The sequence below is a fragment of the Coenobita brevimanus genome, chromosome 46 (assembly GCF_032717465.1).
Source record: "Coenobita brevimanus isolate Jiangsu-jjx chromosome 46, ASM3271746v2, whole genome shotgun sequence".
In the NCBI taxonomy this organism is placed as follows: domain Eukaryota; kingdom Metazoa; phylum Arthropoda; class Malacostraca; order Decapoda; family Coenobitidae; genus Coenobita; species Coenobita brevimanus.
In genome coordinates, this window is record NC_136999.1 from 20,769,853 (window position 1) to 20,787,211 (window position 17,359).

General features: G+C 43.2%; 1 protein-coding gene across 1 annotated transcript; it reads right to left on the bottom strand.

Annotated features, from left to right (window-relative positions):
- Positions 1 to 13,302: 13,302 nt before the first annotated feature.
- On the bottom strand, positions 13,303 to 17,195 carry LOC145398669 (uncharacterized). Its single transcript, XM_080271474.1, has 3 exons — positions 16,781 to 17,195; positions 15,436 to 16,729; positions 13,303 to 13,327 (listed from the first exon to the last, which is right to left on the bottom strand). The coding sequence occupies exons 1-3, from the start codon at positions 17,193 to 17,195 to the stop codon at positions 13,303 to 13,305; spliced, it is 1,734 nt and encodes a 577-aa protein (XP_080127600.1).
- Positions 17,196 to 17,359: the final 164 nt, after the last annotated feature.

The following is a 17,359-nucleotide window of genomic DNA, read 5'->3' on the forward strand; positions in this document are numbered from 1 at the left end:
CTGCTAGCCAAGATAGCGTGAAAATAATCAACATGCTGTTAATTATATGAAGAATAATTACATGTATTTCCACTTGTATATATAATTAGTGAAGAATAAATGCTAGCTTTATGAATTTGGTAATGAAAAGTTAAATTTGGTAATGAAAATTGAGGAGTTTGATAATGTGGCTGTTGCGATCTGGCAACTCTGTTTCCCCGTCATCAACAGTTATAGCCTAACTCCGATTGAAAGCAGATGCTTATCGCAATGATAGCCACACATGCTCATTTTTTGTGTGAATAAACTGCAATACCTCGCCACTAGACCACACGGGAATTTACAGTGTTGAACAGTGTTAAGAAATTAGAATTTAAGGTGCAGAGGATTAACTGTGGAGTGCATATTGGCGGTTGATACTGGCGGTTGTAAGTGGCGTGGTGCAGTTAAGAACACTGTGCAGTGTTAAACAATTATAACTCACTGTGCAAAGAATTAAATGCAGCACAACACTGGATTACTGTACGTGCTTCAAGAGCATTTTCACCACTGCCAAAGCCAGAGAAGGCGGCCACAGATGTGCTGTAAGTACCCTGGCTGAGGTACAGCCACTTCTAATTCCTCATTCTTTGGTTCCTTTTCATTTATATCATTCTTTATGTCCATCATTGGTGTGAATAGGGTCTTAAATAGGTTTAAATAGGTGCTATGCATGTCCAGTTGGGAGTTATTTAGGTGGCTTTCAAAGTTAGGCTGGGTTAGGGTCCTTAATTACCAGTCCAGGAGGCTGGGGCCCACTATCCGGACGGGACCACTTCCTGGACATGCCTTTGGCTCTATTGCATCGGATAGTGGAGAGATTACTGTATCAGTATCGGTATTGGCAAGGTAAAAATATGGCCAATACTCTGATACTTTTCTGGTTTATTATTTGTTTCAAGACACTCATGTTTCATGACACTGAAAAACAGATGGTTATGATATTATATTACATTATAATTACATGTATGATGTAACATTATAATATATTATAGTAAAGTGATGGTCTTTGAGAGAGGTGAAGTCAGTGAATGTACAGCGAGGTTGGATGATGAGGAATTGGAAAATGTGAGTACGTTTAAGTACTTGGGTAGTGTGATGAGTAAAGATAGAGGATTAGAGGGTGAAGTGCTTGAAAGGGTACAGCAGGGAAGAAAGGTTGCTGGTTCTTTGAAAGCAGTGATAAGAAACAGGGAAGTGAGCATGGAAGTGAAAAAGTTACTACATGACAGTATTGTGATACCAACTCTAACCTACGGAAGTGAAACTTGGACGTTGTTGGAAGGACACAAGTCGAGAGTGAGAGCAGTGGAAATGAGTTATTTAAGAGGAGCCTGTGGAGTCACATGGAGAGACAGGCTGACGAATGAGGATATCAAGGAGCGTTGTGGTGTGGATGTGGATGTGATAGGAAGCGTTATGAGGAACACATTAGGTGGTTTGGCCATGTGGAGAGGATGGAGGGTGAAAGACTGACGAAGAGAGTGTATGTGAGTGAGGTGGAGGGGGGAAGAGGGAGGGGGAGGCTGAGGATGAGATGGAGGGATGGGATGGAGAGGTATATGAGAGAGGGGGGTGTGACTTGGGAGCAGGGCAGTGAAATGGTGGGAGCCAGGGCGACTTGGAGGTGATTTGTTTGTGGCCACCGCAAAACAGGATTGAGGCATCTGACAATAGATAGATAGATAGATAGAATTTTATATATCGACTACTATATTGCTTCTGCATTAACAACACTAACGTTACTGGCATCAAATAAATCAAAATAAAATCAAATAAAATTAGAAAAAGTATTGGTATCGGCCATTTGTTTGTATCAGAGTATCAGTATCGGTTGAAAAGTGTGTATCGGTATCGGCCAACATCTTGGCAAATTTCAAGTTTCCCTTCTGCAACCCACCATCCTCCTTTCGGGGGATAGGGGATCAGCTGAGGGACGCTTGCATAACCAGACAATTGAGCCGTTCGTACTATCGGTGTCACCATAGATATATTTTGATGCCTTCTACACCCAAAAGCAGCACAGTGCTGCTGCATTTCTAGGTAAATTGTGGTCAGCTTTGCCCATCATCAGGAACACGACATTCGTCTGCCTCAACCGTTCCAAGATGGCGGCCGCACAGACGCATGTATGTCATCATACGGCATCTAGGCTTATTATATCTATGGGGTTAAAGGGGGGAATAACATCGTCCAAGCTAGTACTTCTGTCATAAAGACTTTGTAGTTACTTGTAGAGAAGTATATTTTAGACTTGTGGTCGAGCGGCTTTTATATCTTGTAGTAGTTTCCCCACCAGATGTCATGTAGTGACAGGAGAGGTAAAGAATAGTATGGGACTATTTTTATTTGTCTTGGAAATATTAAACAGGTATAAGAGTATAAGTCCCGGGTAGCTACCTCCCTGTCTCGCTATCTCTCTCTCTTTCTGTTCTAAGGCTAATCTCCGTCTCGACCTCTCTCTAGGGTCGCTTGTCTCCTTCTAAACTCTCTTTTCTAAAATCTGGTGTAGTAGGGGTGTGTCACGTATGTTCCTCATGGCAACAGATCTTTCTCACGAGAGGACTGCTGACAGCTAACTGCATCATCTCCTTACTGGCCGCTGTCGTCAGCTTTCCTCCGTGTAAGCATGTTTAGCGCTGCTAGATTCTCGCAGACACAACACCTTCTCATCATTTGACTTCCTGCTTCTATCTGTCTCTCTATCTATCTATTTATCTATCTATCTATTATGTAGTCCTATATTTGCTCGGCCGCGCGAAAATGGCGTACCATCGACATTTAATAGTTATAATATATTAATACATACTACATACACATTATAATGAACTTATAAGCTAATTAAGTGAAATACATAATATTGTAAAGTAACATAATTGTATGAATATTGTATACATATATTATTCATAGTAAATAGTGATTATTCAGTAATAATACATTTTAAATAAGTTGAATACATATTGGAATAAATGCATTAAAGTAAATTATTTAACTGTAATACAGTATGTACTTGGGATATTATAGTGAAATGCATACATGCAAGAATAAAAATAGTTTAAAATTAAGATTATTGTAAGAGTTATTAATATTTCATTCAAAGATAATGGTACTGGTCTGTCATATATGGGTCATTCTTCTTTGTGTTATTATTATTATTATTATTATTATTATTTTTTATATATAATTAATTAATACTATATACAAAATATATACACTTCATTCAGGGTGGTTAACTGTGATGTTAACTCTCCCCCCACTAAACAATGACTCCAAATTAGCAATTCTTGCATGCATTCTGTGCATGGCCAACAGCAATACTGCAACTACAATGCAGATGATTATAAAGACAGAAGGTGCTTGGCTATACACATAATATGGGTTGAACATACTCAAACTCAAATCTTCCCAGGGCTTCATTGTTTCATTGATCAGCTGCATAGTTTCAAACTTAGGTGAAGTCAGCTTAATACTTGTGCTCATGTTTAAGTTCATATCAGGCAGTGGGTGGAAATGTTTGTGTGTATGGTTGATAATGGCGTAGTGATTGATGGTGGAAAAAGTAGACATGGATGGTGTAAATACCGCACAGTAGTCTGGTGCTATGTATAATCCTGAGGCTGATGTATGAGATGGTGGTATATCATGACAGACTATGTAAACTGATGTGTTATGAGGGAAATAAAAAAACTGCGAGTGTCCAATGCGTTGATGGTGTACAAGTTTATCTGGAGCAAAAGTGAAGTTGCAATGATGATGAATATTGTTATTGCTGATGATAGCCATTTCACAAGGGACCGTATCAGTAGGCTGAAACGTGAAAATGTACGCAGGACAAAGATGAACAGCATGTAAGGATGTGCGGCACTTTCGCTCAATCGTTGACTCACTTGCGAAAGTGACAGTGTCTCGTCTCTTGGAGACCATGATGAGTTCGGTGTCTGTGTTGATGTTGATGATGACTAAAGTGTTGTTGTTTCTATAGGGGAAAGGGTGTATTTGGTATACTGTGAACAGGTCTTCCGTGATGAATGGTACATGAACTATCACTGATGTTGGTGTTAGTGTTGCTTCTAAGTATGGGTAATATTGCATAAATTCCCTACTGCGGAACAATGGCTTCAATTTATGTTTATGTATGCCTTGACTAACTATCTGACGTAGCTCATGAACTGGGAGTAAGTCATTTGTGATCTTGCCATCACCAGCATTCGAAATTCCTTGCATAAGTGCCCTGAAATGATCTCTAGTGTTCTCTAATTGTAGTAGAATCGTGTCAATATGTTCTGTGATGATGGAGAAGTGCTGGAAAAGAGTAACGTTGCCCTCTAAGTCATTTATTTTATCTATACTCTCGAGAGCTACGTTTTCTGCTTGTTTCAGATTTTTCACAATTGTCTTCATTGCCGAGTTCTGTCCTGTGATGAATTTATCCTGGTATGTTAGTACCTGAGCTATCTTATTAAATTTGTTGTTTATTTCTTTAAGGTCATCCTTTGTAGCCAATCCAAAGATGTTCCCAAGAATTGCGCCGCCCAGATCGAACAAACCGCGCTTTTGGCGAGTACGTGGGATATTGTTCCTGTCGCCCAGTACCTCCGTTCCATAAGATGGGAGATCTTGGATCATGACGAGCATAGTTGACTTCGCCTGTTCTAGTTTCCATTTCGCTAACTTCACCATTTCATCCACTTCCTTGGTGATATGTGATTGTGAAACATAATTCCCTATCTTGAAGTCTAGAGTTCGCATCGGCGTCGCAAGTCTTTCTACATAAGTAGGTAAGTCATACAAGTAATCTAGACTTATTTCAGTACTCATGACGTCCTTGACGATTGTAGTCGTGGCCGTTGGAGCTATGAGGCATCCTTGTCGTACTATATGCTTGGGGTCTAGGTGCGCATATACTCTTACTATGTATAGGAGAATCCATAGCATAAGTCCCTTCATCGTAACCTACCGGAAAAAAAAAATCTATTAATTTCCTATAAAGCTGTGGTTGATGATAGTGATGATGTGCGTTACGGTTGGCTGTTATTTCATTTATAGAAGGAGTTTAAATCGATATTTAATTCTCGTAAATGATGTACTGTAGATTTCATTGGAATAGTTGCACCTATGTTCGATTGTTTGGTATATGACCTTAATTTCTTTTTGTAATCATTGTTGTGTTCTTGCTTGGTTTCTTGAGGTACGTTCACCTGTTCGGTTGTATCCGAGGCTGAATAATTATGTGATAATTCCCTTGAAACTCGTTTTAAATGGTAAATATGAACTTGTTTTTCCTCGCCACTTGAAAGTGACTTAATTAAAACTTTGTTTGCCTTTATGTTAATTACTCTGTATGGGCCCTCAAATTTAGGGGATAATTTATTGTCTCTCGTATGAATGACTCCGTAAACAATGTCTCCTAAGCTGATAGGTGAATCTTTTGCCTTCCTGTTAAATGCCTCCGTCATTTCTTCCTTGGACATCGTTAATTGTTTTTTCACTCTTTTGTGAATGTCCTGGAATTCACGTAAACGGAGTTTAGAGTAATCATCGTAATTGTATATAGGCATGCTGTCACCTTCTAGGAGCTCATATGGTAATTTTTTATCTGTGCCATATATAATGAAATGTGGTGTGTCACCAATGGATTTATTTATAGACCCATTAATGGAGGCCTCTACTCTGGGAATCCAATCATCCCAGCTTGCATAATTTTCACTGAGAATGTGTCGTAGCACATCTAATACTTTTTATTTTGTCTCTCTACCAACCCATTCGATGCTGGGTGATAGGCCAAAACGTTAACCTTTTTAATGTTGTATTGTTTACATATTTCTTGTAAGATCTCAGAATTAAATTCTCCTCCATTATCACTTATTAATACCTTTGGGGTAGTAAAGCGACATATTACATTATCTGTTATTGCCTTTGCTACTGTCTCTGCTGTCTTATCTTTAATTGGAGCTAAAATGACATAACGGGAAAAATGATCCGTTGCTACGAATAAGTATAGGTTATTATTGTATGATAATGGCATCTTGAGTAAATCAACAGCGACAACGTCCCATGGTTGATGTGGTACAGGGTAATTACCCATCGGTGCAGGTGTGATTGGGTATCCTTTGTGTTTCGCACATGATTCGCATCTGTCTATATGATTGTTTATATCTCTTCGTAATGAAGGCCAGTAATATAATAGCTGGGCTTGGTTGAATGTCTTATCCTTTCCAGGGTGTCCTGCATGTGGGCTGTCGTGTATCATTCGTAATACTTGGGGTATCATGTCATTAGGTACTACCAACTGGTTAGTATTTCTTTGGCGTTTTGGTTGTTTAGAGTTAATTTTGTATAATGTATTATTGACCATTGTGAATTGTTCAAGTGGGACATGCAGTTTGGGTAATTGTATGTCATCTCCACTTTCTAACTTGTATATTACTTTTGACCATACTGGGTCAAGTCTTTGTGCCTTTGCGATATCCTCGTGGTTTGGGATATTTCCTTTGAGATCTAACGCCGCGACCTGAATTGTGTTCGGGTTCCTAGGTAATGCGTCAGCTACTATATTCATTTTACCTTGTATATAATGTATTTGTACATTGTAGTTTTCAACTGTACATTTCCATCTTGCTCTCCTCCCAGAAAGGAGTTTTTCTTTAAACATACCCACCAGTGGTTTATGGTCGGTGAATAAGTGGATTTCGTAACCATATACCAAATCTCGAAACTTTTGTAATGCAAAAATCACTGCAAGTGCCTCTAAGTCTGTAGTGCTATAATTTTTCTCCGCACCTCTTGTCTGTCTGCTGGCAAATGCAACTGGTTGATTCTTTCCTCTTTTATCTTCCTGCATCAGTACAGCCCCTAATCCTTTAACTGATGCGTCTGTACAAATAAGAAATGATTTCGTGTAATTCGGATATGCTAAACAAGGTGCATTCGTTAGTTTAATTTTTAGATTGTTAAATGCCCTTTTTTGTTCTTCTTCCCATTGGAATACAGCATCTTTTTGAGTAGTTGGAATAGAGGGAAGGCTATATGAGAGAACTGTGGTACGAAGGACCTATAGTACCCAGCCAGACCTAAAAATTGTCTAACTTCGTCAGTCGTAGTGGGTTCAGGAAAATCTCTCACTGCCTGTATTTTGTCATCAGTGGTGTGAATACCATCAGAACTTAATTTGTGGCCTAAGAAATTTATTTCCTTAAAGCAAAATTTGCATTTAGAAAGTTTAATTTTTAATCCAGCATCACTAAGCTTTTGTAAGAGTAAGTCTAATTTCCTGAGATGATCCTTAATATTCTTCGTTGCGATAATAATATCGTCAAGATAAACAAATATTCCTTGTCCTAAAATTCCGGACAATACGTAATTCATAAGACGCTGGAACGTACCGGGGGCTGTCCTCAGTCCCATTGGCATTCTTGTATATTGATAATGGCCTCTGTTTGTTGAAAAGGCAGTGTATTTACGTGACTCCTGAGATACCGGAATCTGATAGTATCCGTTTAGGAGATCGATGGTCGAGAATATATTATTCTCAGGACCAATATTCTGTAGAACATCACTTAGCAATGGCATGGGAAATCTGTCTGGGATTGTGTGATTATTTAGTTTACGGTAATCTACTACCGCACGCATTTCTCCATTTCTCTTGGGCACAAAGAAAAGGGGAGCGTTCCACGGAGAAACTGAAGGCTCAATAATTCCAAGCTTTAACATTTCATCGACATACTGATTTGCAAGTGTACGTTGGGAGTGTGGTATGCGATAAGCTGGTACGAAAATTGGTGGTGTTTCTGGGTGCACATTAATCATGTGATTAATCAAGTTAGTACACCCTAATTGTTCTCCGGGCAATGCTACGGTGTCCCTGTGTGTTTCCAGCAGGGTTAACAAATCATTTTCTTCGTCAAATTCACCTGAGTGAATTAAAGTCTCTTTTATCCTTTCTCTATCCGTAGATTTTATCTCACTTGTTACTCCACCAATATTTATTTCCTTCACAGGGGCGAAACATTTTTCAATATTAACTATGCAAGTTCCCTTCTTCAACTGAACTTCCCCATTCATGTGATTAATAATGAATATCTGAGTTAGCCCTTCGTCGTTCGTATGACATAATGCGTTTTCTACTGAAAATCCCTTTACTTTACATAATTCTTCTAAGACAAGAACAGTACTATTCCGTAATTTGCTCTTTATGGTAACCTTCATGTATGAATTAGGTGGTATAACCAAATCATTAGTGAGATGGGCTGGAAAAATTGATAAATCAGTACTGTTATCTGGGTCACTAATTCTGGAGGATGGGGTTGCTGGTGTAAGTGGATCTATACACTCATCTGTTTGTGTATGTTTGTTAAAGCCTTTAATATTACCAATTCTTTTTGGCTCTCTTCTACCAATCGGTGAGGGCTCTGAAAGTATTTCCTCTATGAATTCATTATCAAAGTCTATTCCATTCATTTGTGGGAGTATAGTTATGTTCTCAGTTCTCATGGATCTTAAGCCCAGTAACATATGAGCTTTAATTGCTAAGTTTTCAACGATATAGAACAATGCAGAGAATGGTCTTGTAGTTTCTGTGAAACTGAGATTTAATCTTATCATACCTTTTACTGTAATCTCTTGACCATCTACTGTGTATAATTCTAAATCAGCTTCATCCAGAAAAGTTACTTTCTTTTTATTTTTAAGAATTCTATTTAGTTCTTCATGTGTTATTAAGTTCACTGGAGAGCCTGTATCTAAAAATAAGGAAACGTTTTGATCCTCACATACAGCTGGTATCAAGATACACTCATTTCCCAACATGCCTCCTATGTGAAGTTTAACCTTGTTCTTCTTTACGTTTGTTCGTTTTTTGTCATGACTTGGTCTTCCCGATTTGAACATAGACACAATTTTTTCTACTGTTTTGCAATCACTAGTCCAGTGCCCTTGGTATCTATGATGCCTCCAGTAAGGACCAAATCCTTGTGTCTTTTGATTATCCTCTTTTGCCTTGATAAAGCATTCATACCTTGTGTGTCCTGGTTTTGCACAGTAATGACACAGAATGGACCTATCCCTTGACTGTGACCTACGAGGTGATTTCCCATAAAAAGTGTTGTTTATGGCGCGAGACCTGCTCGGGCTGCGCGAAAACTTATGAAACTGCCTGTAGGAAGGCGTGTGGGAACGAGGTCTAGGCGTCTTTGTTTGTTTGGGCTGCCTCATTTCTGGTCGCGATCGATTTTGTTCTCTGTTTGGGGTCGGTGTTGATGTTTTCACAGCAGATACTGTCTCAGGTACCCTGATTCAACCAGAATGTGCATGTGTGTCGACCACACCTGCTTTACTGCACTGCATCTCTACCTCGTTCATTAAGTCTAGTAAGCACATTCCCGGGGTGTACGCGATTGTTTTGGCGATCTTAAGGGTTCTATCAGGTAATTTACACAAGGCAGCTACATAACCAATGATGTCCACTACGAGGTCTGGGGACATCTTTCCATCATCTGTTATCCACTTAGAATTCTCCAGAGTAGCTAATAGGGTTCTCTTGATTGTGGAGACATCAGCAGTTATTTCACTGAGCACATGGTTTGTAGTGTGCTCCCTTACAAGATCTACAATTTTATGTAATTCTGGAATTATACCTGGCAAGAAGTTCATACCTCCAGAAAATTTCTTCAGAAATTCAGTTTTAAATTCATCATATGTCCTAGCACGATGTAGCTTATCGGAGCACAATAAATTGCTTGCTGGACATCTTTCCTGGCTTATGCAAGATGAAAAAATAGCAATTTTCTCTTGTTCATCTAGTATGTGGCGCTTGATGAACATTTGTTCGCACTGACTGATTAATGAAATGACATCAATGCGATCCTTGTCTGTGCCAGAGAATTTTGGGGCAGTCTTATCCTCGTGATACACAAAAACGTGAGGTGTGGTTTTTAGATCAGCAGTATTTGTTTCTTGATTCATATTTAATGATTGCCCTGTTAATTCAACTTGTACGAGTTTATCGTTATGTGAGGGAATGGTAGAATATGTATGACCGAACCGGTGAACCCTGTTAAGTATATTGGCATACGTATTCAAGGCAGCTGCAAAGTCGATACTCTCTACGTCTGAAGGGGTTTCCCACTCATCATCCGAAACTCCCGTATTTGTTTCCTTATCTATAACGTGTGGTGTGGGTTGTACAATGGGTGGGCTGTCTCTTAATTGTGAGTCTGATGTTGTGGCAATTTGTGTGTCATCTGGTATTAACGTGGGTGGTGGCGAAAATATTCCTGTCATTAAGATATGATGTTATGAAATACGCCTCTTGTTTATTTATGTCCTAGCAAACTAGATGAGTAAATAAGTTGAATATAGCTAATTTTAGCACTGAGAAGAAATGAGCAAGTATAATTTTACCCACTTGATACAGATCGTAGAGGTGTGTCGATACAAAAGTCGATCTCGGAAGAAAATACAGGTTTGATTGAAGATCTCTTGATAATTCTAGTGGTGTGTTGATGGACGATATTACTCAGGAAACTCCATGGCCTGGTATTTGTAGTGGTTAACGGCTGTTCCAAGCAAACCTCAGCATAGAACGTCGAATTTCCAACTTAACTGTGAAAATAAGTGAATATGAGTAGGAGCTATGTGAATAATGAGTAATGAGTAGTGGGTGAGAAGTGCCTGGTGTCAGTCACACGTTGCTTGGCATGGCAGACTCGCGTTGTGATGTCATCTCAGCACATGGTGACGTCGGCTTCCCACACTGGTAGCTGTGGTGAGTGAATGAGTAGCGATGAGTAACTTGAGTGAAGACGAGTGAGTAAGATGAGTTGTGAGTCATGTCTCACTCTTCGTTTGTTTGTTCCCTTTATTCTATGTGGAAGTTTTTTCGGTCCTTTTCTCTAGTGATTTACTCGTTGAGGGATGAAGACTGCCGCTACTTGTAGGTGCGTGTAGAAGATTATACAGACGACGTAGAGTTGTTAATTGTAGTTGATTGTAGATGGCTGTAGTTGATTGTAGATGGCTGTAGTTGATTGTAGATGGCTGTAGTTGATCTTGTAGTCTCGGTTGCTTTTGTAGAAATTTGCTTTCAATTCGGAGACGATGTCCGCAGATTTGCTGGTTTGTCGTTAAGCTACGTGCAAGGCGTCGAGTGATCTCTTGACCTCTGCATCAGCGTAATGATCTGGGAGACGGAGGGGGCAGGATGGAGAGAATACTGTCAGGAGCTGATGTTGTTGGTTGTTTTCAATCTTGATATTTTGTAGGAATTTAATGTTGATTCGTAGACGAGGTTCGTATACGTTCGCTGCCACCAAATGTCATAAAGACTTTGTAGTTACTTGTAGAGAAGTATATTTTAGACTTGTGGTCGAGCGGCTTTTATATCTTGTAGTAGTTTCCCCACCAGATGTCATGTAGTGACAGGAGAGGTAAAGAATAGTATGGGACTATTTTTATTTGTCTTGGAAATATTAAACAGGTATAAGAGTATAAGTCCCGGGTAGCTACCTCCCTGTCTCGCTATCTCTCTCTCTTTCTGTTCTAAGGCTAATCTCCGTCTCGACCTCTCTCTAGGGTCGCTTGTCTCCTTCTAAACTCTCTTTTCTAAAATCTGGTGTAGTAGGGGTGTGTCACGTATGTTCCTCATGGCAACAGATCTTTCTCACGAGAGGACTGCTGACAGCTAACTGCATCATCTCCTTACTGGCCGCTGTCGTCAGCTTTCCTCCGTGTAAGCATGTTTAGCGCTGCTAGATTCTCGCAGACACAACACCTTCTCATCATTTGACTTCCTGCTTCTATCTGTCTCTCTATCTATCTATTTATCTATCTATCTATTATGTAGTCCTATATTTCATTCATGACAGAATTACTATACTAGACCCCCCCTTTTTTTTTCCAGGTTTCACTTTTATAATCCAGTTTCCATCCTTTCCAATAACATTTCCATGTCAGTTCATAAACTAAGAGTGTCCCACCTCAGATTTTCCTATAAATTTCAACTAAAATTAAGTTTTCCTAGCAGGGGGCTTTTTTTTTTTTTTTTTTTTGTCATTATTTTGTCATATCACTCATGGTCACAGTTATGTGTGCTGCTTAGCATGGGTCGTCTGGCAAGGTCATGCAACAATTTGGAAACAGATATGCACCCCCGAGGAATTCCCCTCCCTAAGACGGAGCCGCAATCCCACCCCCACCCCAGGAAGACACCACGGTGGGGCAGGTAAGGGATACACCGGGTCCGAGCGAGACGGGCCCTGGTATGTCACGACCCCTTGCCCCTATTCCCTTCAACATGACCAACAGCACTGTCACAGTAATGGCCAACTACATCTCTGCCGGGCCAGCCTTCACCAGGATCGGGATGGGACTTGTGCTAGCACAGTCCCAAACAGCACCACAGTATTAGCCTCCGTCCGTGTCGGGAAAGGATCGGCCACCGTAGATCGGCCTGCTGTTGCCCCCTGCAGCACCGTGACATCGGCCACCGTCCATGTTGGGGAAGGGTCGGCCACCATACGCCATTCTGCCGCAGCCACACATGGAACCAGCCCCATGGTGGCGGCCACCGTATGCCCCAGGTTGGACATGTCGGCCACCATACGCACGTCGGCTGGTGTACCAGAGGGAGGCAGACCTGCGGCATTGGCCACTGTCTGTGTCGGGGAAGGGCCGGTCATCGTACGCACTTCATCCACAGCCTCTAGGGCTTCCCTGTCAGATGGAGTCCCTGGCATGGCCTGCCCTCCACCTAGAGGCCGTGTGGGATGTTTTCCCCACTCTCTCCACAAGTGTGGTTCCGAGGTGGAGCTGCAGTTCGAGGAGTGGTGGCAGGACCCGATTGCCATGGTGGGGATCCATGCCCCGCGGATCACACCCGGAGGGGATGCCACAGCTAACCCCTGATGGCACCCCAGCAGCATGGTGACTGCAGTCCCAAGGACGTCCCCCGGACCCCAGGGTGTGACCTCCTGGGCTCCTCCCGATGCTGGGCCTCTGCCTGGAGCAGGAGGGATCAGGAACGACTGCTGACCCTGTTCGGCCCCAGTCCCGAGGGCCACTCCCCAGGTCGAGGCTCTGCTAGGAGGGAGCCTCCATGCATTCCTGACGAGGACCGCCCCCGGGCCTCTACGCCCCCTGCAGTAGTCCCGTGCCTCCTATGGGAAGGCACGCCCGTGGGCCCACCCTCTATGCCCGGCCGCCACCTCGACTAAAGACCCAGGTTTCAGCAGCCCAAGAGACCCTATAGTGCAATTCTGTGTCCCACCAAGAAATAGAGACTGACCATACTCATACTGTGTTTGAACTCAGAACACTGACACAGTGAAAGCTATTAGTAAACATTACCAAGAACAGTGAACTCTGATGTACTATGTGCATTACTTAAGCCTAGAAACAAGGAACTATACACAAGGACTGTGGAAAAAGAATATATGAACTGTATCTCCAAGCCTCTATATATTATGTGTGCTAAGCCGACTCCGTTCCTTCTTTACCCCTGCTCAGGGGTTTTATCCACCCCTGTGTGGATTATAACTCTCATGTGTGGGGAGGCTTCCGACATACAGTTCTTCTTAATAAGGTGGAGTCAAAAGCTTTTCGCCTCATTAACTTTCCTCCTCTTATTGACTCCTTTCAACCTGTGTCTCATCACCGCACTGTTGCATCTTTATCTTTTCTATCGCTACTTCAGTGGTCACGGCTCCACCGAACTGTCTGCATGCATTCCTCCACCTCTGCGACGGGCGCGTCTAGCAGCAAACTCTCTTCTCTTTTCTGTCCAACTCTAATGCAAGCGTTAACCGTTACTCCCAGTCCTTTATTTATGGAACAGGTCACCTCTGTCTGTATTTCCTGCTTCCTATGATCTCCAGTCTTTCAGACGCAGTGTATCCATGCATCTCGAAATGACAGGATCTTGAATTTGACTCTTTCTTGTATTTTGTCTCCTGGTAGGAACAATTTTGCGGGCTCACGGCCTTTGGTTCCTTCTTCCTCACACACAAAAAAATGTATTCCAGACTGAGGGTAATCCCATTGTATGAACAGCTGTATACGTGTGTTGTGAGTATTATCTGTCTATCTATCTATTGCCAGATGCCTCAATCCCGTTTGGGGTGGCCACAAACAAATCGCCTCCAAGTCGCCCTGTCCCCCGCCATTTCACTGCCCTGCTCCCAACTCACACACCCCTCTCTCATATACCTCTCCACCTCATCCCTCCATCTCATCCTCGGCCTCCCCCTCCCTCTTCCCCCCTCCACCTCACTCACATACACTCTCTTCGTCAGTCTTTCACCCTCCATCCTCTCCACATGGCCAAACCACCTCAGTGTGTTCCTCATAACGCGTCCTATCACATCCACATCCACACCACAATGCTCCTTTATATCCTCATTTGTCAGCCTGTCTCTCCATGTGACTCCACAGGCTCCTCTTAAATAACTCATTTCCACTGCTCTCACTCTTGACCTATGTCCTTCCAACAACGTCCAAGCTTCACTTCCGTACGTTAGAGTTGGTATCACAATACTGTCATGTAGTAACTTTTTCACTTCCATGCTCACTTCTCTGTTTCTTATCACTGCTTTCGAAGAACCAGCAACCTTTCTTCCCTGCTGTACCCTTTCAAGCACTTCACCCTCCAAACCTCCATCCTTACTCATCACACTACCCAAGTACTTAAACGTACTCACATTTTCCAATTCCTCACCATCCAACCTCGCTGTCCATTCACTGACTTCACCTCTCTCAAAGACATACAGTTGTGAGTACTGCCACTAGTATTCATGTCACTGTACCTGTGCCTCATTTTGTATACCATAGTATGTATATTGTAAGGAAGTTGAATTAAGGGAACACATGAGTTAAGGTAGCCTGCTGAGTTTTTATGCCCATTTCCTCTGTTAAGGTGTTCTCGTTCCGGTCTCGAAAGAGGACCCTGCTCAGTAGCTAGTGTCTTCAGGGCGAGAAGTCGACCTAAAAACACTTAACATAACAAAACCAAATACGAAAATAATTCCAACACTTTCCCCCGCCGTTGATTATGCTTCTGGTGGTCCAAGCTCAGCCTCTAATCTGAACAAGCGGTGACAACTGACATCGGGTGAAACTTACTGTAAATGTTGGATACAGTAGGCTGAGAATCTCAAACTTTCATATTTATATAGACGTAATACGGAGATTAATCGTATAATTCTAAAGTATGTTGATCATTCACGTAAAGTCATTAGGCATTTATATAAATGGCAATGTCTCGTATGTAGCCTTGGTTCTTGGTTCTTGGTGTTGAGTTAGGGCTTTCAATTCCGAGGGGGTCGGAGGAGCCCTTCCGGTGGCTTATGGAGCAGATGTCTTGCCTAGATGCGATGCAGTTGCCTGGACTTCCTTAAGAAGACACACACCAAACGAATGACAGGATACCTTAGGGTACTGTTCAGACCCACACCTCCAAGGAGTACTGGCAGAGTGAAGTCTTGCACACCTAAGATAGACAGACGATCCCTCAATTCTGTGCGCATGGAGTGAAATCTTGGACAGTGCAAAAGAAAGTGGGCAATTGTTTCCTCTTGATCTCTGCACCACTGGCAGTAAGGGTCCGGCACCAGGCGTAGGCGGTGGAGATGGGACGCCAGACCAACGTGTCCAATGCGCAGTCTGGTGAGTGCCACGTCCAAGGCACGAGCAGTGGAACGGGCCCAAGGGTGACAGGAGGAGTCCGTGCGGTAAGCCCCTAAGGTGGAGGAGGGGAGCTCTGCTGCCAATTCTGAGTCCCAGGCCTTTCCACTAGCAACCGTCAGAAGCCTGCTACAAGTTGCCTCTTGAAGTGGAAGAGTCTCCACTGCTGCTGAGGTCAAAGCCAGCCTTGCAGCCCTGTCGACTATCTCATTGCCCCTGATGCCCACATGAGATGGTATCCACTGTAGGCGAAGTACCCAATTCTCCTGGAGAAGTTGACTCAGCAAGGTCTGGATCTCATAGAGGAGATGTCTCGCTGACTGTGCCTTGGGGGACACAATAAGGTGCAATGCTGCCAGACAGTCTGTATAAATGACCACCTTCTGGGGTTGGAGATGTGCCTTGATGAAGGCCAAGGCCTTGAAGAGGGCGAAAAGTTCCGACGTGACACTATCATGAAGTGCAGCCAAGCGCCATGTTTGGCAGAGAGAAAGGTCCACTAAGTATATTGCTGCAGCAGATGCTGCGGGTGTTGTGGTGTGTGAACCGTCAGCAAATACTTCAAAGTATCCCGCATACACCGTGTCCGACAGCTCTCTGTACAATGCTGGTGCTAGATGTCCATCTTGAGATTTGTCAAAAGACTCCGACAGGCAGAATGATACTAGAGATGAGAGGTCCCTCCAAGGCGGTGTTGGGGGCACTGAGGGGAGGGGCTGACGGAGTGGTGGTGGCAGTGAGAGGGACCTGTACGCCCAGAGAGCCCTGATCAAGAGTGGCTGGCGGGACCTCACAGGCCAAGCAGGATGTGACAAAATGACACCCGCCTCCTCGAAGAGCACTGGTAAAGGGTGATGGCGGGAGGAGTGTTGTATGGCCTGGTAGCGGCGGCAAACGAGCTTCGACCTGGTGACATGTAGAGGAGGGACACCACTCTCCGCCTGCAAGGACAGCACGGGGGAAGAACAAAATGCGCCCAGGGCAATGCGTAGGGCGGCGTTTTGTATCGGGTCAAGTTTTCGCAACTGAGTGGAGGATGCTGAACCATAAACTGAGCACCCGTAGTTAATCTATCCCAAGATGGCAGCACGGTAGTAGCCTAAAAGAAGGTCACGGTTGGCACCCCATTTAGACCCTGCTACACTCTTCATGACGTCTAGCCTCTTGGCGCAGGATGTTCGGAGGTATTCTATGTGGTGACGCCACGTAAGGACTGGCCCATCCAGACGAAGTCCCAAGAAGGTGTGAGTACGGACTACAGGAGGAGATTCAGTGCCTATCCTGACCACCGGCTGAGATGACATGCGACGCAAGGTGAAGGCCATCACGGCACACTTTGACACCCCGATCTCCAGATCCCATTGGTGAACCCAGTCCTCTAGAGTTGAGACAGCCGCCTGAAGTCTCCTCTGTGCACCTTCCATGGTGGTGTCCCTGCTAATGATAGTCACGTCATCTGCATAAACCAATGTGGAGACGTCCGGATGGTTGGGCAGGTCTGACATCAAAACATTGAAAAGCAAGGGGCTGAGAACTGAGCCTTGGGGCACCCCTCTACGGATGGGACGAGGAGAGGAAGTGGCCCCACCAACAGATACGACATAACTCCTGCCATCCAGATAGTTGACAAACCACGCCAACTTGTATGTAGCCTCTTGTTAAACGATGA

What these genes read in the sequence shown, in the direction of transcription:
- LOC145398669 (XM_080271474.1), bottom strand. Translation starts at nt 17,195, where the DNA reads ATGTCAGACCTGCCCAACCATCCGGACGTCTCCACATTGGTTTATGCA. An exon ending in CCTTCTTTTAGGCTACTACC is followed by an intron (nt 16,730 to 16,780) that starts GTGCTGCCATCT and finishes TTTATGGTTCAG; the next exon opens with CATCCTCCACTCAGTTGCGA. An exon ending in GGTCTGAACAGTACCCTAAG is followed by an intron (nt 13,328 to 15,435) that starts GTATCCTGTCAT and finishes TCACTGTGTCAG; the next exon opens with TGTTCTGAGTTCAAACACAG.